This window comes from Thamnophis sirtalis, unplaced genomic scaffold, assembly GCF_051295495.1.
Source record: "Thamnophis sirtalis isolate CommonGarterSnake01/CBP01778 unplaced genomic scaffold, rThaSir2_p1.2 scaffold_1, whole genome shotgun sequence".
Classification (NCBI taxonomy): domain Eukaryota; kingdom Metazoa; phylum Chordata; class Lepidosauria; order Squamata; family Natricidae; genus Thamnophis; species Thamnophis sirtalis.
Genome location: NW_028261381.1, coordinates 49,817,583 through 49,844,242, shown reverse-complemented (window position 1 = coordinate 49,844,242; position 26,660 = coordinate 49,817,583). Strand labels below are relative to the sequence as shown.

Below are 26,660 nucleotides of genomic sequence, written 5' to 3'. Positions count from 1 at the left end.
TTGTTCAATTTGAGGAAGGCTGACACAAATTATAGTGATTCAATCTAGTTCAATGCATCTGGGAGCACTGGGCTGTGAAGACTGTGCTGTGAAGTTTCTCTGCCTCTTTTTGCATGAAAAATATATTTGTAACAATAATTAGTGCATCCTTCTAAGCCTTGCAGTTTCAAATTAAAAGGCTCCATGAACGGATTTCTATTTGACCCAGACACTTTGACTTAGGTGTTGCTGACTCATTGATAAGCCACACACATATATTGATGTGTGTGTGTGTGTGTGTGTGTGTGAGTGTGAGTGTGTGTGTGTGTGTGTGTGTGTGTGAGAGAGAGAGAGAGAGAGAGAGAGAGAGAGAGAGAAACCAGCAGATGTGGTTAGATTGTGCTGCCATGCAAACCCAGCAGTTAAGTAGTAATTAAGTAAACTATGGCTCAATTAACTGTCAGAAAAATCTGAAGCTTGGATAAAATGCATAAAGGGGAAGGGTGAGAAATTGGCACTACACACACAATTATTCCCAAAGGTGTTTTGCATTTGTGAGAATAAAGTATCTGAGCTTGGGGGGGGGGGGGGACACCAAGAACGTGAGGAAGAATTGTGTGCATTGAGCTGTGCTCATTAAACATGACTGGGAGGGTAGGGGATGGGGTAGAATGACATTTCAAAAACTTTTGCTTCTGGCATCTGCTGGGTGGGGAAATCTGGCTACCAAGGCGCCACGCTCTGGTGTTTAGCATCAGCAGCATCTTGGAATCCTAGTGGACAACCATTTAAATATGAGCCAGCAGTGTGCAGCAGCTGCCAAAAAAGCCAACACAGTTCTAGGCTGCATAAACAGAGGGATAGAATCAAGATCACGTGAAGTGTTAATACCACTTTATAATGCCTTGGTAAGGCCACACTTGGAATACTGCATCCAGTTTTGGTCGCCACGATGTAGAAAAGATGTGGAGACTCTAGAAAGAGTGCAGAGAAGAGCAACAAAGAGGATTAGGGGACTGGAGGTTGAAACATATAAAGAACAGTTGCAGGAACTGGGAATGTCTAGTTTAATGAAAAGAAGGACTAGGGGAGACATGATAACAGTGTTCAAATATCTCAGGGGTTGCCACAAAGAAGAGGGAGACAAGCTATTCTCCAAAGCACCTGAGAGCAGGGCAGAAAGCAATGGGTGGAAACTAATCAGTGAGAGAAGCAACTAGAACTAAGGAGAAACTTCCTGACAGTTAGAACAATTAATCAATGGAACAACTTGCCTCCAGAAGTTGTGAATGTTCCAACACTGGACGTTTTTAAGAAGAGGTTGGATAACCATTTGTCTGAAGTGGTGTAGGGTTTCCTGCTTAGGCAGGGGGTTGGACTAGAAGACCTCCAAGGTCCCTTCCAACTCTTGTTATTGTTGTTACACCATCCCCAGGCACTGCGCTTCAAACAACAAGTAGCAATCGGAGAAGCCCGTTGAGAGGATTCTTACATTTGATGCAGGAACTCGGCGTTCCTTTCAGAAAGGGAGGGAAAACTTGTAACCGCAACATAAGTTGCGCTTCGCGAGGAAAAAAAAATAGAGGCGGTGAAACACTGACCTTCGATCCAGAGATTTCTGACAACAAAGCCACAGGCTCCCAGGAAAAGGGGGAGCGGGGGGAGGGAGCGCTTCTTCGCCCACCACAATTTCCCGCGCTTCAGTGATGGGTATCAACCCTCCCTTCCTCCACTTACGCCAATCCTCTCCCGGCTGCTTTACGAAGCGCAAACCACCTTTTCCAAGGTAATCCGCAGGTCGCACTCTTGATCTGTTGCATCACCAAGACGGTTACCAAGCCAAGCCAACGCGAAAGGGGCGGGGGCTATGTGAGAATCTGACCGCCTCGCATGGCCCGAGCCACTTCGGCACCCACCGTCGTTCTTGCCTGCATTTTGCAGGCGGCATCCTAGAGCTTCCTCCCTGTTGTCAATTAGGATTGTGACAAAAATATACTATTTTTGGGCTGCGTGGGGAGGAATAGCTGTTTGGGAATTAAAACGCCGTCCGCAAAAAGCGATTCTCGGGCACATTCAGAGAAAATCCCACTCCAAAAAAAAGGACGACGCCAGGCGCCCTCGCAAGACTGCAACCCTGCGTTTTGTTGTTTTTCCTTGCATTTCCACGCGGCTTCATGGGACTTACTCTTAAGTAAGTCTGCACCGGATGCCCCTAGAGATTACGCAGACCTCGTGAGGAAGAGGCGCGTACTGAATGCACAAACGCGGTTGGCAACGTGGAAAGAGCCGCGTGGCTTTTAGGAACCCGGCGCTGCTCCTGCGGGTTTAATCTTTTTCCAACTCCCGCTGTCTTTTCCCCGAAGCATTGAGGACAAATTAGGCACAGGAGCTAAATCGAGAATAGAAAGCCCAGCGCCTTAAGCTGGGAGAAAGAAGGCAGGGAGCGAGGGAGAGGGAGGGAGGGAGGACTCACCGTGATCTCTCTGGCGGCTGCTAGGTGTAATAAGCGAATTAGAAACTCCCGCCGGATTTCAAGCCCTCTTTGCTCGCGAAGTTTTCTCAGCGGCGCTTTCACACACAAAACCCAACTCCGGGGTCCCTTGTTAACTCCCCCCCCCCGGTTTGCCCTTTCTAAAACGCGGGCTGGCCAATACCTGCGAAACCTTATTAGGAAATGTTTGTCGGAGTTTTGAGCCCAGGCGGGAAGCCGGGTTTTGAGCGAGGGCATGTGGTAAAGGCGGCCCGGAGGGGTGGGGGCAGGCAGCCGCCGCCTCCGGAGCGGACCGCTTGCAGTTTTGACAACAAACGCTGGTGACCTGCCGCCAGCCAGAGGGGAAGAGTCAGCCTTCTCGAGGCGGGGACGGATGGGCTGGCTGCGCCGAGAGGGGAGGGAGACCGGTGTGATGGCCTGGGGGACGGAGGAAGAGGAGGAAGAAAACAGCCTTTATCGCACCGATAAACAACCCTCCGCGGTTATACAACTGTCAGGGGGGGTCGCTTCAGACGTTGGAGATTCCAGAGTCCATGGGGACACGAGTTCCCTGGGCTAACCGGGTTATGTCCCAAAGTTGCTTTTTCTGGAGGCTACTGGACTTTGTTTTTCCTTCGAAGACGTTTGGAATGAAGGAAGCTTCATCCAAGAACCTTCTTCAGCTCTGACAGGACAGTGGGGAATGGAAGAGTATATATTCCTTGGAGACTGAAATCCTTCCATTCCCCACTATCCTGTCAGAGCTGAAGAAACTTTTTGGATGAGAAGCGAAATGTCTTCAAAGGAAAAACAAAATCCAATTGCCTTCAGAAAAAGCACCCTTGGGACAACGATGATCTGGATGACTGAGAATCTCTACATACTTTTTACCAGGTTGTTCTCAGCTCACATAGCAAGTTAAAACTTTGAAACATGGGATGTGGGGGGAACAAACACTCACTCTTGGGGTGGCATCATCCCAAATGAGCTATCTTTTTTCCCCAGGCATGACTTATGACCAAATCTCCCCATTCCTGTTTTGATGTATCTTTTCACTTGGGTAGGTGGGTGGGTGGGTTGTGTCTTCACATTAGGACAAACAGGTATTTTTTATTTAGATTTGGAAGATGGCTTACAGAGTTAAGAAGACAAAATACCTGAACAAAATTACCCATTGTGTTGCAAAAGAACATAAGGGTTCAGCAAGTGTCAGCTTTTTGAGGTAGTGCAGACAAGAAACACCAACCTGAGTATTAACTCTTCTTTGGAAAGTTATAGTAACATAATTTTTCAAGTCCCTTATTTTTATTTTCCTGAAAACTCGAGAAGGTTCCTTCTGAAATGCTTTCTCTAAACTCTGCCTTCCCCTCTGACTCGGTTTTTATCACACTGTTGTCTAGACTGCAGCTCTTCCTCCTGTCTCTCAAAATCATTCCCACATAAAACTAAAACAAGCAACCAAATCCGAACTTGCAGGCAAAACCACATTTCCAAAACCTTTTGGGATCTTTGTAGGATGGGAACTCTGCATATCTCCATGGAGCGAGGTGGGGGGTAAAACAGCATCCAGAGGTCAGGCACTTTGATAGAGAAGACATGCTTTTGGGGTCCCACTAGATGACATTGTTTAATTGACCCAGGAGCACTTGATCTTGTGAGTCCACTTGAGACAGGTGGTCTCCCTCAAACAATTAGGCTGATCACAAGAAGCTCTATAGGTGATAACCAGCCTCTTGAATTGCACTCAGAAGCCAACTACCAGTAGCAACCAGTGCACTTCGCAGAGCAGTTATAATATATAGGCGTATTAAGGTCTGCTCATTGTTGCCCATCTCACTATTTTACACCAGCTGTAGCTTCTGGGTGGTCTTCAAGGGTAGCTCATGCAGAATGCATTGCAGTAGTCCAATATGAGATGACTAGAGCATGAGTGATTCTCTAAAGTGCCTCTAGGTTGAGGCTCTAGGTGCAACTCGTCCACAAGAGAGATCTGTGAAAAAGTGCTCCTGGAAACAGCTGCCACCTTTTTTTCAAGCAGTAATTATGAGACCAGGAGAGAACCCTCTCCCTCAAGTTGTGTACTAGTCTCAGATGAGGAAGCCATCTAAATCCAAAGAAGAAGAAAAATGCTACAACCAGGAGGATCCAAACAGACACAAACCACTTGACCTATTCTCTCTTATCCAGACCCAAACAGCCTCTAGACCAGTGATGGGCAACCTTTTTGGCGTGGTGTGTCAAAAATTGGCAAAAAATCAAGCATAACTCGCGTTGTGTGTCACTTCAACAAAAACATAATTTTGCGCAATTTATAGTTTAAACTACAAAAATGTATAATTGCAATATATAATTGTATTTAATAAACCAAAAACAAATTATTTAACATACCTGCTTAGTAACTTCTTTGTTCATCAGTCGATTTCGTATGTTGCCCTTGATATTATTGAACTTGTTTGGGGTGCTATGAACCAGGGCTGTGGAGTTGGCTGCTTCCAGCTCCACGTCCTCATCAACATGCCGCTCCAGCCCGCCCCTGCTATGAATATTCCTAGTGACGCGAGGGCTGCTAATGGCGCTCACAGTTCCCGTTGGCACTCCGCTGTTCCCTGCTGTGGTGCGGTCATAACCGACAGTCCCAGTACAGGAGTAGACTCTCTGTGCCGGCCTGACTGGAGAGAGGCACGCACTGTTCTCATCACTGTTCCCGCGCTCCTCTCCTGCGGGTCCTCCCTCGCCGCGCTGATGACGTGTGTGCGCACGGCACGCACGCCTTACCAGCAGCCCCTGCGCTCAGAAAGGGGCGGCGGCGATACAGTAAGTGAGTGTGGGCAGGGTAGATCACACGTCCCGCCCCCCCTGTTCCTCCAGCACAGATTCTTTCATCCTCGGCGGCTGTGCAGAGCCAAGGATGAATCGCATGAAATCCTGTGCGTGTCACCCCAAATGGCTATGCGTGTCAGCACTGACACGCGTGTCATAGGTTCGCCATCACTGCTCTAGACCCTGGGTCAGGCCATCAACAGCACTTCCTGAACGATCTCAGTCAAGATGAACAATTGGTATCATTGGCATGGTGATAATACTGGACCCTAAACCAACAGATGGCCTCACATATGTAGATTCCATGTAGATGTTAAACAGGAAGGGCAAAAGCTTTAAGCTGTGAAGCAATGGACAGAACTTTCTCCCACACTCCCATCAACATTAATTGGATCTGACCATAGAGAAAGGAGAAGAACCACCACGATACAGTGCCTCCCATTCCCAAACCTTGTAGTTGGTCCAGAAGGTTGATAATGTCAGAAGCCACTGAGAGATGAAGTAGCACAAGAATGGACACACCATCCACCATCCCAGCTTTGCCAAAAGCCACCAGCAAAGGGTAGGATTATAAAGAAAGCTATTTATTTCATTTCTGGAGTGAAGGTTGTAGATTTATTTCTATATTTCAGAATAAAATTGGACAGGAAAAGGAAGGTGTCACCTGTGTTTCTTACATTCCATCAAAAGCATCTTCCCACAAAACAGTTGGAAGTGCAGGCTATCTCCACATTGTCTTTCCTCCATTTACCCTCAAATTGCAAGGGAATGACACCAGCAGACAATACAGTTAAGGACAAAATACTGAAAACCTTAAACACAGAGAAATTGTAGCATGTACTGATAGAATCTTCTGGTTAGTAGTATAACTTCTTTTAGAGTTTACATATCAGACATCTTTAATGTAAACTCATGCAAACAGTCAATTCAGGAAGGGGTAATCTATCCTTTAATAAAGTAGTGTTTGTGTTCACATAATTTGGCTTATGTAACACATTCTGAACCAAAAACTAATCACAGGGGCTTGACTTCAACAGCATGGTAGGCTAAAATATGATTGGTTGATTGATTTGTGTCCTCTATGAATTAAGAAAATAAAATTTCTTGTTTGTTACAGAAGTCTGCACAAAAAGGCCTTGATATCTCTGTACAATCTGAGACAGGGAGAATCTTGAATCTCTCTTAGACCTGTTTCAAAAGGCTGATGTGAAGATTACAAACCTTTGAAGTAACTGAGCCCTCAGGAAAGAAAAGACAAATACATTTGTTATAAAAAATACATTTGAGTTTTAACATACCTGTGTTGTGTCTCCTGTCTGCTTTCTCTCTATTGGCAACTGCAAAAATAATGTGGAGTGTTATATGTAACATCAGTGTTTCTATTGCCCTTCAAGAGGATGTGCAAATGGAACATTACCTGGTTGTGTTACCAAAACACATAAAGTCATCTATTAGTCATATTTTAAGTCTAATATGTTGTTAGACTGGAAGGCTTTCTTAGCGTGGGTTTTAAATCTAAACAAAATACTAAATGCTCTTTTTTTTTGTTTTCCTTGTAAAAATATGAAGGTGAATCTTCCTGTTCTTTCATTGTAATCTGATGCTGAAATTCAGTGATGCAATATCAAGGAACCTTACGAAAGTTTGATCTCGTCCTTTTTAGAAAATATCCATCATACTTGTCTTTTAACTGGATGGGAGGAAATAAGAAATTTTCACTAGGAATTTTTTTAAAAATACCAAGAAAGCAATAGTAAACTCATTTCATATTCTTGACAAGAATACTGTCTTTCCCCCTTTTAAAGCAATGAGATATTTATATCAAATAGGTGTCCCAAAAATCCGAAGGGCATTAACCTTAGTGCATTGCAACATGCTTCCCAGAAGCAGTTTTGGAGGGCCAATACAAAAAAACAAAACCCCAATGTAAACTGAGACTGTGCCCCAGAGGACAAGGGGCCATTCAACTTAAAGCTCACATCCTATTATACCGCATCTTCTATAAGGACTCATGGACTCAAATATAGAACACCTTTCCTAATAAAACATATACGGGGAAAACTGATATCTTCTATATACAACTATTGTTATCGGATCAGTAAGTAGTAGTTTCTCTGAATGTGGCCAGGTTCTGTTTTGGTCTATGCAAAATTAGATTCTAACTGCCCAATGATAAGCCACCAATTGTAATATATTATTTTGTCTGCCATTTTTTTTGCACAGTCATCTGACTGACTGTGTGATATTCTTCACCACCACCAGAAAACAGGTCATCAAATTGGATGTAGTCACATGGTAATTGGGTGGGTTCCAGATTCTTTTACTGCCGGTTCACTCAGAGATGCACTTCGGGCACACGCACACTTGATGCAAGTTACGCGTTCATGCACAGTAGTAAAAAAAAATTGCTTCTGCGCATGCGCAGAAGCAAAAAACAAGATGGTAGTGCCATAGGCACTGGTTCAGATGCGTGGGCGGCCAAGTTACTACCTACTTGGCCGAACCAGTCCGAACTGGTAGGACCCACCAGTGGTGATCTGTTTATATATTACAACTGTAATTTCAAGCTTAGTTATGGTTGTAAATTGAGGACTACCTGTATGCCAATGTCACATATTTGATGCATATCAACCTAAATTGTAGAAATAACTCCAAATTATGGTAAGGGTACCAGATGATGTCTTTAATGACATTTGGGCTCCAACTAGCACTCATCCCTCCTCTGGGTACCATAATTTTTTTATTTTCCTGGTTTGTTACTGCATGCAAAGCCCAGTAAGTCATATATTAATATTTTATTCGAATACTGTGTCATATTTACTTGTGCTGTATACAGCTGTATCGCCTTCCATATACTATTTCTTTTCCAAAATACATTTATTGAGGATTGGCAGACTGCTGTTTCTTTATGTTTATCAAAATGATATCATTCCATTGTAGGGATATTTTAACTCTTCTTGATTACAAGTATCTTCCAGTTTATGCATTTATTTTTTCTTCATTACTTAGTCTCAGTTCTAGTCAAGTGTAAGTGATAGTACATCTTTGTGACAAATATTGAAGTAATATGAGAAATTCTGATGCACCAGAAAACACTGCCAAATCAAGGAAACACCAGCTGCATTTTTATTCCCAAAGGATTCATTTTAAAGTTGAAAAATCTTTATTCATCTTCTCCTTTGATCTTAGACAAAGAAAAATGCAGATTCTTGTCCTTCCTCTCTCTCCCCCTTCCTTCCTATCCTCCTTCCTATCTTCCTCCCTCTCTCAGGTGATGCTATTCACAGGATTGAATGTTTTTCCAGTGAGACTGGTCTATCAGGACAACCTGGTCTACGCAAATATGGGAGGCAGCATACTGCTTCTGCTTTCGCCTTTCAGCCCCAATCCAGGAGCCTTCGCAGGCAGTCGCTTCCACCACAAACTATTTTGTGTTAAATTTAAATTTACTGACAAAGAAATAAAGGGAGACTAGTATAGCTATTTCAAGCTGTTTAGCTCTCATCAGCTAGCCCTACCCTTCTGGGATTCGAACCCAGTCTGCTTGATGTTAATACATCTGCCTAATATGCAAGCGGCCCGGGTTCGAATCCAGAAGGGTATGGCTAGCTGATGAGAGCTTAACCGTTTGAAATAGCTATACTAGTCTCCCTTTATTTCTTTGTTGGTAAAATTTAAATTTATTCACGGAATTGTACTTTATAACAGGATTGCATTATGAACAGCAGCACAATTTTCACAGGAGTTTCACATTCTTCTACAGAAAAGCTTCACTGTTGAGAAAACTACATTTTTTGATTCATTAGATCTACCTGGGAGAAAAAATAAACTGGGATCTGTTGTGGGCTGCTTTTCTGCATGGTTTTGGAGGTCCACAGGCAATTAACAGACTTTTTTTTTCTACTCAATGATAAATGATAGACACAAATGATAACAATACCTAAAAGATTTTTAATTTCACTGATATTTCCTGAAATTAAAGCGTTAAACAGTAATGTACTGGATCACTCAGTAAACACATTAATGATACTGTGTTCATTAATGGGTTCATACAAAGCAGAAAATATAATCAAAAGCAAAAATGCAAATTCCCAGGAAAAGGAGGGAATCCTAGTGGAAGACAAGAGTCCTTAATGGTGCCTTAATGTAATGCTGAATCATGGCTTTGTATTATGTCTGAAAAGCCTAGTGTGTCAGAAAGAAATCAGTCCACGTACCTTGAAAAAGTAGCAAATTCTATTATAGATAAGTATGATGCATGACCTTGTATAATTTTCTGCCTGTGTCAGGCTTAAAAGCAATCTGCAACTGATTCGGAAAAAGGACAAAACCAGCCTGCCCCATTTTGGCAGTGCTTGTATGAAAATGTGTGGGCTTTTTGGGAAAGAAAAATATCTTTCACTCAAGCTGAGATACCCACTCTATAGAATTCCCTTTTCAGCCTCTTAAACATTATGAAGAGGCCTCCCTGTGACTTCAAGTGTTTTGTTCCACAGCCAAAGCCTGAGTCTCATTCTGACCGGGTGCATCCGTTGCTTCTCTTCCTTTGAAAAACAGCATGCAGAACTCTGCAGCCAATAGGATTTTATCACTTTTTTTAAAAAAAGCATACATATAGTCCATGCATGCACCCTCATTACAGTGCTATTCCATTTTGGAATTGGTATAGAAATGAAACTAATAAATAATAAGCCAAAGAAATTAAAGGCAAGAAATTAGAAAAGAAATGGAAATACATACCTTAATATGTTAAAGTTTATGCCAAAACCATTTGCTATACTTCTCTATACATTCTTGCCAACCATTCTTACTCCTTTAGCATCTGTCCACTGAACTTATACATGGTCTTTTGTTCTTTAAACTTCTCACTTCTCTCTTTCTGAAGGTTTAATCAACTGCATTCACTCAAATGTTCTTGGTTTTTCCTTTCTCTCAATTCACTCACTCTTTCTCTATAGATGCCTTGTGATTTGATCCTCATTCAGTTTTGTACTTCTTTTATACTGATCAGTAACTTTTGTGTTCAGTCATACTTATCCTATTCCTTGCTTGGTGGTTGACTAAGTTTACCATTCATTTCCACACCATTTACTTACTTCCGTCATAAACTGCTCTTATTACATTGAGCAACCAAACATCAACTCCAAATGTTTGCAAAACATGGCTTTAGTGAAGCCTGTTTATTCTAGCTTTCTTTCCCTTCCTTCCTTCCCTTCCCTTCCTTATTCTGCATTTAATCTCCTTTAGGTACAATTTAGGTACAAATTTCCTTTACGTACAACTAAAGGAAAAGCCAGAGAAAAATAAAGCCAACAAAAAAATAGAAATCATAAATATTATAAAAATGAGCATAAGTTTTTCAGTACTACTTTCAGCAAAAAGTTTGTAAAGGGTTACCTGAGCTTTACAAACCAACTTTATAGTCTTTATAGTCTTTCCTTTTACTTCTAACAATCCTGATCTTTAATTCACTCAGAAATTGTGAGAGGGTTGCTTCTCTCTTCAGTTTTTCTTTTTCCCATTCCAAAGGCTCCTTTGAGGATTTTTATTCTTCTTCAGCTTATATTATTCAGCAGATAAAAAAGCAGGAGAAATTGCTATACAGTATATTGCCTACTTTTCTGTAACACACACTTGTTGGGAAGTTAAGGAACTCATACATTCCTTTTTGCAAGCCTTCAACAGAGGCTTGTGGTGTACTTGTCATTTAGACCCAGAACAAATATCAGGTGATTCATGAATTATCTGCAGGGGTGAAATTCAGCAGGTTCTGACAGGTTCTGGAGAACCAGTAGCGGAAATTTTGAGTAGTTCAGAGAACCTGCAAAGGCCACCTCTGGCTGGCCCCAGAGTGGGGTGGGAATAGAGATTTTGCAGTATCCTTCTCCTGCCAGGCCCACCAAGCCACATCCACCAAGCCACACCACGCCCACCAAGCCATGCCCACAGAACCGGTAGTAAAAAAAAATTGAATTTCACCACTGATCAAGGGCCATCAAGTTGTTGTGAAGCCTTAGTGGATAAATTTTCTCTGTGATGATCTATCCCTAACCTGCTTTTTCAGTCTTCTGAATACCAGAATCTAGTCTTCAGCATCCAGCTTTCAAACCCACAAAATGACTCCTTTCAGGTCATTTTAGAAATGGCCAACTGGAAATCTGAATGAAAAGATGAACGTGATAGAATGTGCTGTCATTAACGGAACCTTTCAGCCGAGCAGTTTATTAGAATGCCTCCACTGTTATACTTACCTCTCTATCACGTGATCACTTTTCTCCCAAGGAAAAGGGCAAAATTAAATGTCCCTTCTCAAATCAAGGTTTAATTTCAAGTGTTGCTGGACCTTAACCCTCTTTTTTGCTTAGCCAGAGCTTGTGGGTTTTTTTCCCCTCCAGGTGGAGAACTCCTAGCATTACAGTCAGGGATCACAGTGCAGCTATTCTTTCTCTCTTTAATTGATTTTCTCTGAAAAGAGACAGGAAGGGAACAAATGGAGGACAAAGTAGGTTGAGCTCCTTGTAACATTCTTTGAATAAGAGGGGCATTATGCAATAACAGCCTCGTTTGGGAAATCCATTGAGAGAGAGGGAGAATGCAAAAATTCCAATTTTGGCACACACACACACAAAAATACTCTTTAGAACCTCAGGCCCAAAGAATGTTGGGGGCTGAAAGACCTGTCCCTTGCCAGGACTATCTATAACTTGTCAGCCACAAAAATTTGCATTTCAACACTTTTGCATATGGGTTGAGCTCCAGTCGTGACAATGATAATAATAGTAGCTTTGTACATTTGCTCCTTCCAAGAGCATGGCTGCCAGGTTTTGAATATAGCTATTATTGCTTTGGTTCACATACCTAAAAAGTTAGAGCCACGGATTGGGACACAGTGATAAAATGCTGGGAGCTAGTCCATAACTTGAAAGCAGAGGAAAACAGATTATGCTACAGTTGGTACAAGAGAGCCAGGAATTCTTCCATGCAGGTGCTTATGCTACTTTAATTTTTTTTTTTGCTCCAAACAGGTTGATCTATAGTTTATTGAGGATGTAAAACTACTAAATAGAGAATCTTTTGGATCTGCTTTTAAGAGAGAAAAAACCCCACCAATCATTTCTACAGCTTGAGTTCAATTGGAATTCAACCTTTAAAAATGTTTAAATTGAGCCAGGATTATTCTTCTCAGGATTACACCATTTCATATAGGACCAGCAAAACATTATCTTTCATCAGCCACATCTACTCAGTTTATTACTTAAGACAAAGCAACAGAAAATATGGGACTTGTGGCTTTAATAATCTTTAGTTGCATCCACTGCTTCCAGGAAGCAAAGGGAGCTGAGACATGTGTAGGTTTCAGATAGTTGGGGGAACGTTTTCTTGCAATATAATTCAGAATTGGTCAATGGAATATCAGATGGGGCAGCTGCCTCCGTCATTTTTAAAGCCGTACACAAATAACAATCACCAAATTCAGTAGAATTGTGACCAATCTGTTTAAAACAGTGTTTTTCAAATTTGGGAGCTTTGGAATGTGTTGTGCTCAGGCTGGCTGAGAAATTTTGGAAGTTGAAGTCCACTTATCTTAAAATTGCAAAATTTGAAGATGTGGTCTAAAAAGCCTCTGTTCCAATCCATATTTACTGTTCTCAAAAACCAAGTGACAAATTTAACAAGAAACATCTTTTTTGGATGTGACAGGTTTGGGGGGAGATATTAAATAAAGGAGGTAAGTCCTTTGGGAGGCTTCACATACTGAATTTGGACCAACAAACAAACCTCACCTTACTCCATTGTCCCAATTCTGAAAATATCAGCCCTATAACCCATTCACTTTCTAGCTTGAATTGAATCCTGCTTTTGGACTAGTTTGCTTATATTTAGTTTGGTTATACAAAAAAACAGTAGTTCTGCAACCAGTTGTACAAAAAGAAAAGAGTGACAATCTTAATCCCAGATCCATCAGCATAAATTTTGTGGGTTATTGTTTATGGGTCTGGAGAGTTTCTATATTTTTTTAGGCTTTTCTTTAAAAAAAACACAACCATATCAGTGAAGCAAAGAAAGATCTAGAGTGCTGCAAATCTGTTTGAAAAGCAGATGATTTTGTTAATTTAAAGCGTGTTTGTGATAGTTAATACAAATTACAGCTTGTAGCGATGCCACTGTGGCTTCTGGAAGAAACCATGGTTTAAAGTGGCTTTGTTCAGCTTTTAGAGATTGAGGAAAAATGAAAAGAGAAAGGCCTCTGATAGCAACAATTTTCCCACTTCAGGACAATGAAATCAGAACTTGGAAAAGTGTATTTGATAAAAGTAAAATAATCTCCATAGAACCAAAGCAGTTAACAGAGTCCTTAAGACTCACAGAAACCTGAATATTATACTGTATTAATATAAAATACTAAACCTTTCTAGGCTGTCTTTAATACATATAAAATAAAGAATCAATTAATACTGCAGTCCAAGGCACCTGTTACTATGTATTCAAGCGTAAAGGAGAATTTAATTCAATTTCCTCTTTGGTGTGATCCCTGCCTTACTTATTTCAAGCTTTAACCACCTGCAAGTTTTGCTTTTTAGCTTTTACTTGACTATTGTCTTTGTGCAAATTCTTATTTTGACATTAGCACTTCTGGGCAAAAAGGTCACTTAACAGTTGTGTTTGCACAACTTATTTATGTATGGTTAACTGAACCACACTTAGTAAAACAACACAATTCCCTATGTCTGTATGACATATTGACCCATAAACTTGCTCCAAAGGATAAGTTAGTCACACAATTGGAAGATATTTAAATGCCATTGCTTCCAGCCTCCTATTCAATGCAAGAAACCTGTCTGAATAATTAGAACCTTTTTTTCCCCAAATTTTGAAATATGGGAAACATTGAATCACCATCATTTGTATGTATCCATTCTCCAAGATTTCTAAAAGGTTTAGAAAAGTTCAATTAAATAATCAGCTTTCTTTTCAGTTAGCTTTAAAGCTACAGCTCATGTAGTTTTACATCTGTGCACTTATTCAGAATAAACTTCCATTATCATGTTTTAAACCATGGATGTCAAACTTGCCCTGTGACATGTTTTGTGACATTTTTCCCATTTGTGGGGGTGGGGGTGGGCATGGCCTACACATGATGCATTCAGCCCATAGGCTGCCAGTTTGACACCCCTGTTTTAAATGGGCAGAATTGAAACTTATCAAGTTATCAATTCTATCCATTTATCCAGCTCTCCACAATTTCTTGTGGAACGTATATATTTGTTGGAGAGGACTACAACAAAATGGTAGTATAGCTCTGCCTTTTCTTTGTTATTGATTTAGTTTTTGCCATGTTCACTGAGTAGCAGGTAGTCCTGGAAATGTGACCATAATTTAGCCCAAAATTTATGTTGCTAAGTCAGACATTTGTTAAGTGAGATTTGCCCCATTTTACAGCTTTTCTTGGCACAGTTGTTAAGTGATTCTCTGTAGTTGTTAAATTAATAATATGGTTGTTAAATGAATCTGGATTCCCACTGACTTTGTCAGAAGGTTGCAAAAGGGGGATCACATGTCCCTGGAACACAACAACACAAATATGAGTCAGTTGCCAAATGGCTGAATTGTGATCACATGACCAGGTGATGCTGCAATAGTCATAAGTGTGAAAAACAGTCATAAGTCACTTTTTCAGTCCCATTGTAACTTTGAACAGTCATTAAATGAACTGTTGTAAGACAAGGATTACCTGTACTGATTATTGTCTATTTATTTTATTCTGAACATATTTGAAGAAGGTCATTTGGACAAAGCCAACCCTTGAATCCAGAGCTTCTGTAGAATGATACACAAAATTTGTGTTGTGATCTCACCCAAGCAATAGCCCTCATGTATTTGTATGTAACAGTGGCACACATAAAGGTCCTATGCCTACACACATTTCATCATTTCCCCCTTGTTCTTGTTCTGCTTCTTTTGTTCTTCACCAAACTCAACTCAGTTCTACAGTTCTCTACAGTTCCAGATAATTTATCTGTATTCTTCCTTAGTGACTATCCTTCCTCTTCATCCAAATTGCCTCTTCTGCTGTCTTATATTCCTTTTCTTTCTGGAATTCTTTGTGATAGTGCTCTTAATGTTTGCTTTTTTAAGGAGCCCCCCACTCACCTTATTTTCCCATCAGGTTTCCTGGCATGAAATCAATTTATAGTTGTTCCGACTTCCTTAAAACCTACCTTTTGAAGTTCAAGATAGTGCACACGACCACTTCCTCTTAATGCTCTTGCTAGTCTACTTCTTCAATTAAGTCTTCCCTGTTAATTGTTACAAAACAATCTTTCTCAACTGGAATTCCAGGGAATTTAGGGTTCCATGAGAATCAGGTTTGAAAAAATATCAACATAGTTTACAAATAGCTCATGTTGTAAGCTGTAAATATAATCACTTTTATGCAGGAGTTCCTGAAATACTATTTCCTCCAGAGTTAAAAGCAAACTTGACAAAAATTGGTATACCATCAAAATTAGTTAATTCTTTTAGGCCTTCATCCCCTGAAGGAGGAAGTTGTCTGCAAGACAAACCTAGAATTTCCTGTAAAGACCATGCTTCTTTATTCCCAACAGTAATTTGACTCCTTAGTATTATAATCATTAATACTATAAACTTTTTGAAAGGATTTGCAATTTGCTTTTGGAAACCATCTTCTGATTCTTCACTTTTTAGCTGGGGAACAGGAAATATAGCCAACAATGGTGATTAATTAATTCATCCACTTAACCCAGATGCTTCCTGCAATATCTTAAAGTTTATTCATTGAGTTTTAGCAGCTATTGCTTTACTATACTGTGTAACTTGTTCTACTACTTCTGTTCATTTTAAACAATTATATTCTTTGACTTTTATGTCCCAAATATAGGAATCCTCCAATAGGTTTCTGTTCTATTGATTACTTTATATTTGCCTTCCTGTGCTAAGAATTCCACCTCTCTTGTTTGATTTCTGAAATACTAAACAATATTCTTTTAAACTTTTTTTTCCCTACTGAGTGGATTAATTGTCTCCATTACTGCAACATTCCTATTACCTACTACAATACCGGAGCTTTATCTTAACTTTTCAGTTAAGGATTTTCATCTTAGTTAAAGTTTCATTTGAAAGGTCTCCTGATAAAACTCTCCATATTTAAAGTGAGCCATTTTTCACCCGTCCTTCATGAGGTGTTTATTCTGGGCCATAATTCAGACAATGGATCCAAAATCGAAATCCTGCCAACATGATTTACATAACCAATCATCCCTCTTCTTCTTTCCTTTGACTTCCCTTATAAACCAAGATCATCCTTTAAGTTTCTTGAGCTTCCTTCCTGGCTCTGCCAAATTTATGGCAAACCACAGTTGGGGTTTGCAATATTTTTGTCCTTCTGTGAATTAGCAGTAAGGAACAAATATGTATGGAGTTGATCATCCTTGGCTGTCAAATCCTGATCCATGCCCCAGGCAGGCAGCACACTTCATAAGTACCTAGGCGAGCCTGATCAACACTCATCATATCAGTTCTTATATAGTATTCATGTAGCAGTGAGTCACTACCTTTTTGGTTGTCTACTTGCAGGGCACAACTGTTTCTCCTGAGTTCTTTAGGAATCAATTGTCTTCTGTCCTATATTGTATCTTTTTGTTCCACTCAAGGCCCAGACCCAGCCTCTTCTGCAGAACACACCAAACCACAAATTAGCCAACTACATTTTAACTTAGATGTAGATGTAGATAAATTTATTTATAACTTAGAACAGTGATGGTGAACCTTTTCGGCACGAAGTGCCCAAACTGGAACACACCTACATGCAGGCACGTGTGTGGGTGATGGAAAGTGCCAGCCAGCTGTCTTGGTTTCCAGGATGCGCATGTGCACCGGCCAGCTGGTCTTCGCATGGGCCAAAGCACCAGAAACCTGAAGACCAGCTGGCCAAGGTGCACATGCTTGGTTTTTTGGGCTGTTTTTCATGCCATTTTCAGACCATTTCCTGGGCCCAAAAAATGACCTGAAAATGCCCCCCAAACAGCCTGAAAATAGCCTGGAAAACAGCCAGAAAAATGGCCTGAGATAGGCCCCAAAACAGCATGTTTTTTGGCCGTTTTCTGGCACTCTGGCCCCTTGAAGACCAGCTGGTTGGCACTGGAAACCAGAAGAGCAGCTGGCGATGGTGTGTGTGCCCACCGAAACGGCTCTGCATGCCATCTCTGGCAGGCATGCCATAGGTTCGCCATCAGGGACTTAGAACATTCTGCAAATCCATCTACTGATTCTAGGCACAAGAGCACATGGTGCATGCACTGATAGGCTCTTCCTGGTTGACTGTTTATCTTCAGCTGCCTGAAATACTTATATTTCACTTTGCATAAGGATAAGAACACTAGATAGGAAGAAAACCAATTGTACATGCATGTATATAATATATACATATACCATGCACAAACACACACACACAGGCTGCTATGGTAAAATAGCACACTGCTCCTGAAATAACTTGCTCTAGTCTACATGAAAGTTATTTCAGGACCAGTGGGCTACAATAACAGCCTGATTACTGTTTTAGTGAGGCTGCTGAAAGAAAGAAAAAACTGTTTGAGAACATTAGTAAATGCATTCCTTTTTAAGGTGATGTCACAAGCTGTAAATGGAGTTTTTGTTTGAAATTGAGGACACCTGTAATAATTGCAAACATTTATTAGCACAGGGCTATTGATCCTCATCATTAGTCTCATTATGGAGGTAGCCAGCAAAATGAGAGCAGAAAGAAGGATTACATGGAAGCGGTGCATTAAATTTGCTTTATGGATGACTGTTTTACTTTATTGGGTAAAGTATTGATTTGTTTGTGTTTTTGTGTGTGTTTTAAATTTGTAAACGTGTCTCACTTTGTATGTAGAATATAAAATGTTACATTTGTTTTGGACCAGCTTCTAAATTCTGTTATGTGTTATAATAGTACAGTTATCAGCCCTAATAGGATAACTGGAAATATAGTAGTTTAGTAAATAAAGTTAATAAGATTGTGGTTGTGCTTGCACAACATACTAAATCATAAAGCAGTGTTTCTAAACCACAATGGCAAAACAGGTTTCTCCCCCAACTTTCATAATTTAGCAATTAAAACTTATTGTGAGGCCACAATTTTTCCAAGATGTAATATTCTAAAGAAAATTTACATTTTTCACTAAATATAAATGACTTAAGTTAAAATGCTTTGCTTAAATGTTTCCTTTTCTTGTAATTCATACTATTTAACTATAATTTTTCAGCCCTAGAATAAGTAATATATAATGACCTGATTCACTTGCACTAAACATGGTTTTTCTGAATTTGTATATACACAGCTGTGTTTTTTTTAATAAACTCTGTTTAAATTGGTATAATGTAATGCTTAAGATAGCCTTGAGTATTTTACAAACAGTGGGTGGCTTTGCTATGATCCTTATAGAATATTTTCCTAGAAAAATCCATACAGATCTCCTTTTTACTGCTATTTTTTAGAATTAATTTCTTTTAAGAATATAGTAGCCTGATTTCTTCTACACTATTGATTTATGTGTGAAATTCTAAACATCCCTCCTAAAACTTTAAAAAAGTAAAATTTGTTATATCATGGCTTGTTTAATATGTACTGAATAATCCATGAACCACATAATGGATTAGAAACCAAACAAACCGCATAATGACCTAGCTTGATGTTTAAAGCCTAGCCTTGGTCAGAAAGGGTTAACTCTACTATGAGCTTGGAACAAATGTCTGTGCAAGTAACAGTCAAGATTTTTAGCTATACTTCTTTCCCTTGCATGACTTTGAACATCCATGTTACAAGTAGTTTGAAATTAATTTGACTAAAAATACATTTGCCTTCATGAAGAATAACCTCTAGCTATTTTTCTTAATTATGCTTTAACCTGTAGGTTGCTGGAGTTGTGTTAATAATCACAGGTGTGTGTTTTCAAGTGAAACTCCACAATGCTTTTCTCGTACTGAATGAAGCTGCTTCAGGAGTAGCTGTGACCATAACAGTTATTGGTGCGCTTATTATCATTCTGTCTGGCTTTGGAGCAATTGCTTTATTCAGCTCTAACAAAGCTATGATCAAATTTGTAAGTGCAATTCAAATATTCAATTAAATACAACATAGAACATGTATAGAGTTAATCATGATTTGTTTAATGCATTTCAATGTGGTTAAGATTGAACCTCAATCTTCTTTGGAGTTGCTAGATGCCATAGCAATATCTCCTTAAGTTCTGATTCTTTCACAGATCAGCTCTTAAGGTATGACTGGACTAAACCCATTGCAGTCCCGAGCTCATATACATGGAAACAAATTGTATTCTGGTGTCAAAAAATTAAGCTAGAAATTCTGTAAATATAATTGTCCATTATTGAGTGGTAGTAAACCAATGTTTAATATATTTTTATTTGAATTGACTATAAAAATTCTATTTTGTAAGAAGCTACAATTATGTTAGATGGTTGTATGCCATTTATATTCCAGTTCTGTTAATGTGTTGGGGAAAACTATCCGATTATGCTGCTTGTTGATTTTAGTGCTAATATGCCCCAAAATATATTGGCCTGGAAATGAAAGCATATAAAGCAGTCACTATATAACCAAAGCCAAGTTTTTACCATGTATGGTTCTGGTGGCTCAACTTGGACACAATCGACCTCTCAGTTACAACTCTTTCTAATGGTGACTTCATCATTTTGACCTATCTGAGAAGATAAGTAACCGCAATAATGGATGAATGTTGTGTTTGGCTTTGCAGTTGTCCCAGAATGAGGTTGATATACCAACTAGGCTAAGAATTGGACCTCTGAATAAGAATTAGGGATGGATATAGAAGGGTAAAAATAACAGTGCTGTGTTCTAAAAAGCAATTCTGATAAATTGCTGGCTTTTAAACTAAACAACTCTCTCCCCCCCCCCCCCTCTCTCACTAGTTCACAGGTTTACTGGTGTTGCTCTTGATCACTGAAATCCTAATTGTTGCCACTGCCTATGCGTGCAGACTAAAGGTAAGGTTTGGGAAAGAAGGTTTCTGGTTCAAAACCCAAGTCTTATCTTCAAACTGGAGGGGAGGCAAAATCTTTTGCTTCTTGAGGTGTGCATTCTCAAAAGAAATGGAGAATTGCCATAATGGGAACTAATACTTAATTTCTGCTAGCTACCTGTATGTCCAGTACAGCATTCTGGACTTTGCCATTTCCTTAACAAAGGATGATTTTTTTTTTTTTTGGTCTTCTCTGTCACTCTAAAATAGAGAAATGGAAAGAGAGGAAGTGGGTGACAGGATTTATACAAACAATGATTATCTGTTAGCTAATATTGTATGATCAGTTATTTCCCAAATCACTCTGGCAGAGGAGGCAACTGCAATGGAGAAGAGCTTGACCTGATGTGTAATTTAATATTTAACTGATAATAGTTCTATGCTCAAAAAATATAAAATAGAATGGGGGGGGGGGCGCAGAGTCAGTTGGCTGCTTTTTTCTGCAGAGTTAAGTACCCCAACGTTAAAAAGTAATTGACTAGAACAAGCTACCTTAAAAGGAACACCACTGCCAATCATGTCAGGATAGTGTTCAGAACTTGCAGATAAAAGACATCTTTTAACATTATTTGATTTCAGATGAAGCAATCACCTTCTCTTCAAAATAATTGATTAACCTAAAATATAAATGGCTTTTCATTGCTATCAGTGGTGCAGTTTTAGAATATAGTTCATATGTCAATTGGATTCACAGCAAAAGGAGTATAAACAACTTCAGGTCATTTGTAAGCATAAAGATTTTGAAAATTGTATGTTCTAGAATTTCCATTTTCTTTCCTACCCAACAACTGAGAAAAGGGTAAGTAATATTTAGTTACTTCAATTTTAAGAATGTTTAATTCAGCCCCCCCCACTACTAGAGTATTAAATTCCCAAATGTTTGGGGAGGCAGAACAGGAGAATAATAATTATCTATGAAATCAACTTGCCTCATCTTAAACTTCCAATACAATCTATGGAATAGTTAATTATCCTATATCTCCACAGCTACACCAGACTATATCCAAGGATTTCATGAGGATACTGAACAAGTATGATAACAAAGTGCAGATCACCAAGGGGGTGGATACTCTCCAGGCAGAGGTAAGGAATCTCCCCCACCCCAGGAACAACTGAACCTAATTTAAGACAAACATTGATAGCACGAATTCTCACTTGCATTAGAGGAACAGCTTAGAAATTAAATGCTGATTCTAGTAAATAGGCTCAAACCTTTAGAATCAGTGTTGCTGCTGCCGCCGTTTTGTTGTTTTACAATTTAAAAGTTTGAACTACACAGTTTGATTAGACTACTGATCTGTATTCAGAGGCAGGGTTTCTAGAATCTCACTGGGCTAAACTGGAGCTAACTAGCAAATGGCTCACTGCCCTTGGTCTCAAAACATGTTTTCCAACTCAGTTAAAAGTTCAATATATTCTGCAGCTGGGTGATTACTGGGTAATGTTCAAAGGGAATGTTCAAATAGAATTGCTCCAAGTAAATCATCTCTGCGGATTTTATTTTTCATGCCTGTAGATATGTAGGGAAAATGACATGGGCATCACTAATGTGAATCTGAGTTGCGTCTAAGAAAATGTATAAGAAAATGAGAGTTTTCCAGAACTGCAAAGCCTTTTGGAATTTTGTCCAAGAGTCTTGTTCTCCATTTATCTACTACGGATGTTTAGATTATTTACTTAGCTGTTGTTGAGGCAATGTAAACCAATATTTTGACGATTCCAGAAGACATTGTAAATATTTAGTGAGGATGACACTTTTCTTATAGGGAAAATTGGAGTGGTTTACAATTCCAAAATCTAACACTAGTAGAGAAACAAAGAAAGGAAACTATCTTCTATTATCTGTATTGATTACATCATGTTTTCATCTTCCCATTGTCAAGAACTTTAAGAAAGATGTATGGCTAGACTGAGCAGAAAATCTCTGCATTTAGTTAAGGAAGTGAAGCTAGTGACTCATGAGACCCTATATTCTCTGTTACCAACTCATATGCTTTCCTCCCTACTGTAGTTTCAATGCTGTGGTGTGGAGAACTATACAGACTGGCAAAACACAACCTTTGGACTGCTTTCTTCATCTGTCCCCAAAAGCTGCTGTAAAGTGCCCATGGAAAGCTGTGTTACTGATCTAAACCAAAATATAGTTGGCATTAATCAGGAGGTAAAACTCCATATTGCCATCATTCCTTTTGTTCAAGGAAGGATGCATTTGAATCTAAAGTGCTTTTAAATTGGTTACGGTTTTTACTGGGAATATATTGTAAAATGGATTAAGTAAGGAACCTTCTTGTTCAGGATGATTCCTTCCTAGTTGCTACATCTATGTAGTGATGATAGAATCTAACTCATGACAAATCTTGGTTTTAAGTGGATTTTTTTGCTAAATACCTGCTCTGATTAGAACTAGTCATTAAAAAAGGAGTAGAACCACTATAAACCCTCAATCCCAAAGTAAGCATAACATCTAACATTTATAGTCTATGCCTGTAGGTTCTTCCTTATGGCTCTCTAATGGTTTATCAATTTAATTGTTGACTGAATTTAATTTGATTAGCTTTTAAGAAACATCAATTGCAGTTATTAGAATGCATTCCCCACCTTCTTTCTCAGGGCTGTCTTCTAAAACTAAAGACCTGGACTGAAAGAAACATCTCTGCATTGGGAGGACTTGCAGTATTTGTAATAGTTGGTCAAGTAAGTATAAAAGACTTAAATAAAGAACTATATAAATAGCATTTAGTGCTTGGTTGGAGAGACAAATCAGAATGCCCAGACTTTCAAATAATTTTTTTTAGGGATCCTTAATACTGTTTCACTTGTACAATCGCTCTATCACGCTATTGCTTTCAGTAGAGCTTAGAGCTAAATGCCATGTAACTGGAATGATCTATTTTATTTTCCTACAGAAATCACTTTCTGCATTTTTGTACTTTCTCATCAGGTAACTGGGATCATGCTTTGCTATATTCTGCTGAAAGTAACAAATGAAGACTATGATATCATTGAACAAGCTTAAGAAGACAATATTCATTTTGTGACTGCAAAACTGAATTGAAATTGAAATATATTTTTTTTCCCAATTACGAAGAGCACCAAATAAAATGTTCTAAAACACAATTGTTGCATTGGTATTATTCTTCCCTCCTATTTTCGTGACCCCTATGGATTCTGCCTTGCTAAAGGCAATCTGCAAATATTTAAATTGCTAAAATGTTGAGATCCTACTTCACACAGGACAATCCCACTCAAATTTCCATGTAGATACAGTAACTCTCTTGTATTCAGTAGGGTATGTATAGGATGACAATCTTTAAAAAGAAGTGTGGGTTCAATACACTCAGACAACTGGGGTGTATAATAATTAGCAAGACAAAGCCTGGTTGGTTAGGTAAATGAATGTACAAGTATTGCTTAGCTGGGCACTTAAAGGAACTCTGCTAGTCATATAAATAGCAAGGGAAAATGGTAGATAGTAACATACTAAGAAGTAAAGTCAATCGAAATTTACACAGATATAGCCATGCAATTTTCTTGGAATAAAATGGGAATTTACCTCCTCAAAAATTTCAGCAATGGCAATCTATCCCACACTTGTTTTTTAGACTTGCGTCTACTTAGCTTTCTAGATCATTCAAAGTTGATCAGATGTTGCCTAAAATGCTTCATTAATGTAAAGACAACTAATTAGCTGGTGAACATTGTTACATAATTTATAGTGTTTTTAGATAGCACCAACCTAAAGTGATATTTTAATGACAATAAATCCCTTCAAAGTACTGGAGTAAATTAATAAACTCCAACTTCAAAAGCCAAGTATAGTGCAATATGTAAATAGTACATAAAGGACATCCTAAACCCATTCTTGTAATCTAGTGCAGATGCTTAAATTTGGAGTAAACATAAACGAGGGACATTCCTTCTCCTTTGCAGAAACAAGGTCAGCTATCTCCCATATTAATCTCTCTGAAATGAAGCCAGGCTCCTTAAAGTGACTTGGATCATAAATTCCACTTTTGACCTTCAAAGGAAATTGTTTCAAATCACTTGCTATTTTCACTCTTGTTTTCTACCATTACTTTTCTGGGTAGAAATTCCAAACCCAGATTATTAGAAAATATCTATACGAATGTCCCCCCAAAAGAACTGCACCGGCTGTAGAATTTCCTTTATGGGGCTAAATTAATGCCTTAGCATTTCTCCTTCCTGGCCTCCTGGAAAATATTCATTTGTTTTAAGTATTTGAAGAAGTCTGCAAATCTATCTGCTAATCAACTAGAAGGGTGGAGAGGATCTACTGTTTTGTTATAGCAACAATTTTTAAAGGAACACTAGAGTAAAGCATCTGATGTGTGTATGAGTCAGAGATATTAAACAAATGTGTTTTTAGAGAAGACAAAGCAGTCTGAAGAGATTGGTGGTAATTCCATAGATTGTGAACTGCAAACAGAAGTTAATGAAGGTTTCCTAAATTCTGGATTTCTATATTTAGCACCAAAAATCCAGGTGGAATTGTCTAGCATTTTAGTTTTCAGAGAAAGAGCCCATTTCTGTTTCTAAAATGGTGATACAATTATGGCTGATGCTGGTGAAATATTTTTGAAGGTGATTTTTGTTAACTATAGTTTCACTATGGATAGGATTGGATTGGTGCTTCTGGGCATAGATGCAGATTAGGCATCCATGAGCAAAGCTAGAAGTAATTACACTCCTAGCTATCAAACTGAAAGACATTTTCCTCTATTAAGAATTAGTGGAACTCTACAATTGCTTAAATCACCAGTCAGGAGTAGCTGGGAAATTACAAACCTGTCAGTATAATGACCATACTGGATTAAGGCATCTAAACAGATTAACAAGCAGCATATTTATCAGTGCTTAGATAAGGATGCTACAATTAACAGGAACCAGCATGGATTTGTTTTCTCTTTATCTATCTATCTATCTATCTATCTATCTATCTATCTATCTATCTATCTATCTATCTATCATCTATCTATCTATCTATCTATCTATCTATCTATCTATCTATCTATCTATCTATCTATCTATCTAATCTATCTATCATATCCTATCTAATTTTATCCACTTTATTATTATTTTTAAATAACTGGAAGTTGCTAACACACAACTACACCTTTTCCCGCCGCGTTGGCATTTCTTCCACAAACCTGTGAGGTGAGTTGGGCTGAGAACTTTCTTGCCTAAGAAAGTATCCTAGCTTCTAGTCTGGTGCCTAGACCGAACAAGTTCTTGGACTTCAGCAAAGCCTTTGACATGGTGCTTTCTAATGCTGTTTCATAAAATATGGAATCGATGATACTATTGAGAGATGGGACTCACGTATTGACTAAATTACTAAACTCTAAAAGCATATATTAATGACTCTATTTAAGCAGCAGTGGAATTGCTGAATGGAGTGCCATTGGGCTATCCTGTCCTCAGCTATTCAACATTTTATCAATCACCCGGAGTTAAGGGAATACTTCAGTGGTGGGTTCCGGATTCTGTTCCAACCGGTACAGTTGGAATGGCCCCAGTGTCACCCACATGCATGCGCATGCTGCATGCGCACACACGCACAGTGCATGCGTGTGTCGTACTTGCCTGCAATGCTTCTGCAAGCCTCCGCCATGCTCCAGCTGCTCGGCGGAGCGTCGTGCAAGCGCCATATGCACCCTGCGCGTAAGCGCCAAAAGCTTAAAGCACAGGTAAGGAGCGAGGGCGGGTGGGTAACCGTCCAGAGCACCATACCAGAATGGTATCCGGTGCTCCGGTACACCCGTACTGGGGCGTACCACCTGCAACCCACCACTGGAATACTTATAAAGTCTGCAGATGACACAAAATTTGGAGGAGTGGTGGAAATTTTAAAAGATCTAAACCGTCTTGAACAGTGAGCTGATAGGAATAGGGTGGAAGATATATAAAAGAAAAATGGGTATGAGAAATGTAAGGTACAAATGTAGGAAGAAGTTGGTAGTCATGTATTATGAAGGGGATCTGAGGATCCTTGTTGACTAGAAATTAAAATTAGCCAGAAGTTTGATGCAGATGTTAAAATGATAACTGCTGCATTAGCAGAAACATAAGAACCCAGTTTGCTGGAATAAATTGTATTGTGCTTAGTTCCAGCCTCCAGAAATTGTGTCTGATCCTGAGCAACAGGCTTCAATCAGACGAAAAACTGGAGAAAATTCAGAGGGGAATTGTCCAGATGGAGAAAGGTCTGGAAACTAAGCCAGAGGAAGAGCAAAGGATTTGGATGTTTTTTAACCTACAGAAAAATGTCCAAAGACAGATATGATCCCTGC

The 26,660-nt window shown here is 39.2% G+C and overlaps 2 protein-coding genes across 3 annotated transcripts in view; one reads left to right on the top strand and one right to left on the bottom strand.

Annotated features, from left to right (window-relative positions):
• The window catches only part of MYLK (myosin light chain kinase), a 174,322-nt gene extending 172,602 nt beyond the window's left edge, over nucleotides 1-1,720 (bottom strand). For both annotated transcript variants that reach the window (XM_087711787.1, XM_087711791.1), the window contains exon 1: nucleotides 1,581-1,720. The gene's annotated coding sequence lies outside the window, so the exon portion shown is untranslated. The remainder of the gene's footprint in view (nucleotides 1-1,580) is intronic.
• Nucleotides 1,721-18,019: 16,299 nt separating this feature from the next.
• Nucleotides 18,020-23,365, top strand: LOC106540994 (tetraspanin-6-like). Its single transcript, XM_087708026.1, has 7 exons — nucleotides 18,020-18,112; nucleotides 19,204-19,392; nucleotides 20,240-20,314; nucleotides 21,337-21,432; nucleotides 22,361-22,510; nucleotides 22,960-23,043; nucleotides 23,291-23,365. The coding sequence occupies exons 1-7, from the start codon at nucleotides 18,020-18,022 to the stop codon at nucleotides 23,363-23,365; spliced, it is 762 nt and encodes a 253-aa protein (XP_087564152.1).
• Nucleotides 23,366-26,660: the final 3,295 nt, after the last annotated feature.